Raw genomic sequence first — 2,819 nt, 5'->3', positions numbered from 1 at the left:
AAGCAGAGATTAAATCTATACCCTTGCCAAAAGAAGAATCACAATTAAACTATTATATTTAGGTAAGAATTTGTTGTCGTTCTAAACACATTTGGAAGATATTCCACACGAATCCATCCATTTTAACATAATCTATCCCATCACAAAATTTTTTATTTTCTAACCTTACTCAGAAGATATATTGACCATCTTGGAGCAACCTCCTCTATGCTTATATACTTATTATATAGTGATTTCTAATGATTTTTCCCCTGAATAGCTACCTTATGCTTTAAATTGCTTTATACTATTTCTCATAGTATAGAGAAATATACACCTCCCACCCTACCCCACTTCCTTGTCAAGGTTCTTTGTGGTGGTCAATTTCCTCAGCTTTCTCTAGTGTTACTAAATACTGCATTTATAAAGTATAAGGGGTCACAGCATTACTCTATGTATCACATAGAAATGACCATTTTCACAACTTTCTGTGATAATGAGTCATACTGAATACTATCAAAGACCACCTCTTTAAACCTAAAACTCCACTTCTGTTACAGCACACTATCTCTGCACCACAATGCATTTACCTATTGTTTACTAAATTTTTAGTAATGCTTTATCTGCTAAAAATATTGCCTAATCATTCCCCTCTTGCTATCATTTTCATTCTAATTCTACATTTTCTCTCTCTCTCTAATAGCTTTTTTTGAGCATAAGGATGCCCTCTGCTTCCATTAATTACACAAAACAGAGAAAAATGAGCCAACTGTATTAATTAAATTTTATTTCAATTACTTAAAGGTATATCGATGTCTTTGCATGCTACTGCTTTTGCACATATCATAAGGTAAATGTGGAGGTGATTTTCTTAGAAGAGCTAAAACAGCCAGTAACAGTAGAAATACGTCATCTCTTTCATAGAAAAGCTAAAACAAAAAAAGCTTTTATTTTCTTTTTTGAACACATATTTGTCTGAATTTTTTAGTGATTCAAAATCAATTGGCGGAGACCCTCCAAGGAATTAAGCTGACGGAGAGATATTTCACTTACAAACCCAAACTCACCAAATGTTATTATGAACTTGTTTTGTAGACTTTTAAAGTCACAATGAAAACCTGAAATTAGGAATAACATGCAAACAGAAAATCGATATTTTGTAGAAGTACACAGTAATGTGATAATGTGCATAAATTTATATAGAAAGTTTCCCTTGAAAAATAGAAAATCTTATTAAGCAGCTGACCAATAAATCCAAGAAAACAGTTGGCTAATCAGACTGAAGTATCTTCCAAATGTGTCTCTTCATATTTTACTTTAGACATACTGCTGAATTACTTTGGGCTTACCTAAGGAGTACTAATTCATTTGTACATATGAACACTACTTTCAAGGTTCGGTTTCTTAATGACAGTGTAAGCTGCGGGAATTATTTCACTATATTGCAAAAACAAAAACAANTTTTCAATATAACACTTTAGACATGTATTATGCTTTAATTAGAAATACTGTTTTGCTTTCAATAAATAAATACTCTGTCTTGCTTTTAGAGTATTTATAGTCAATTACAATTAGAATTCACTGTTGAGGTGTCTGGAAGTTTTAATAAAATTTCTAGGCAGTATATTAATTTAAGGGAAAGAAGCATCTTGTGGAATCCTCAAGAACCATTAAGACTGACTAACCTTAATGATCTGTCAGGAAGAGGTCAGTGAGGTTTCTATGAGATGACTAGTGGCTTTCTTTAGAATTCTCTTTTAGACTTGCCTGAAAGTGAGAACTGATTGTTTCAGAGGGGAACAAACTAGTTTTCCTTTAAAAAAAAAAATCCTGTGTTCACTTTTAAAACATTTTTTCAGTGCTTCTCATTTTTAAAATTCTTACAATGTTGCCAACAAATTTCTCCTAATATTACAGATAGAGAATAAGAGAGCTTTCACCACCCACCATAAAATAACACTGGTTATATTCCAAATAATTTCAGTTTATTTTGCTTCTCTTTGTGTCTTTCATTGACTAAATTGCAGTACTGGTTTGGATTTTATAAATATTTTCTCAATCATCAAAAAAGAAGTAAATTAATAAATCAGCATCATTTAATACATTAGCCATCCTTCTCAACTTATTTGAAAACTGAAAGACTAAATTATACTTATTTTGGTCTTGGTGTCAACATGAAAGTAGTTGTTGCCAATACTCATCTAGTTTTTAACTCTCTGGTTCTCAGCTCCAATGTCTTATGAGTAGGTGGGTTTTCGATTATTTATGCTGGTCTTGTTCCTTATTGACATGGAAAACCACAAAGTGCCTGGCACAAAGACACTCTCAGCCCTGCCATGAATCCTGTATTAAAGCCAGTTCAAGACTACTGGAGAAGTTTCCAAACAATTTCTTGACATCCCTATTTCCTAACATCCTGAAATGGAAAGTAAACAATTTGTCTTGCTTACTCACAGTTTGAAGAAATAAATCTCAACTAAGGAGTGCTTGAAAGTAAAGATGTTTTTACTTACCACATTTCCTTTATCACAATATGAACTGAAATCATTTGATACGATTGCAGCATACTGGAGCAGCACTTTATTGATAGTCTAAGAAAGAACACATTTTGAAATTTATCCAGGTAAGTATGTATTTTTACATATATGCTATCCAGGTTAATGCTAAGTCAGACAAACTTTTCATGTCTTTTTCAGCTGAAAGGGGACCATAAGCAGAGATTAAATCTATACCCTTGCCAAAAGAAGAATCACAATTAAACTATTATATTTAGGTAAGAATTTGTTGTCGTTCTAAACACATTTGGAAGATATTCCACACGAATCCATCCATTTTAACAT

The 2,819-nt window shown here is 32.2% G+C and overlaps 1 protein-coding gene across 1 annotated transcript in view; it reads right to left on the bottom strand.

The window, feature by feature from the left end:
• Positions 1–2,819, bottom strand: part of LOC103598376 (protein unc-13 homolog C-like) — a gene marked incomplete at both ends in the record, with an annotated part of 259,099 nt that overhangs the window by 61,921 nt on the left and 194,359 nt on the right. Inside the window, one exon of the mRNA XM_008582367.1 lies at positions 2,493–2,570. Within this exon, the coding sequence (XP_008580589.1) occupies positions 2,493–2,570 (78 nt within the window). The remainder of the gene's footprint in view (positions 1–2,492; positions 2,571–2,819) is intronic.

Source organism: Galeopterus variegatus, unplaced genomic scaffold (genome assembly GCF_000696425.1).
Source record: "Galeopterus variegatus unplaced genomic scaffold, G_variegatus-3.0.2 Scaffold2593, whole genome shotgun sequence".
Taxonomy (NCBI): domain Eukaryota; kingdom Metazoa; phylum Chordata; class Mammalia; order Dermoptera; family Cynocephalidae; genus Galeopterus; species Galeopterus variegatus.
This window is presented reverse-complemented; position numbering and strand designations above follow the sequence as displayed.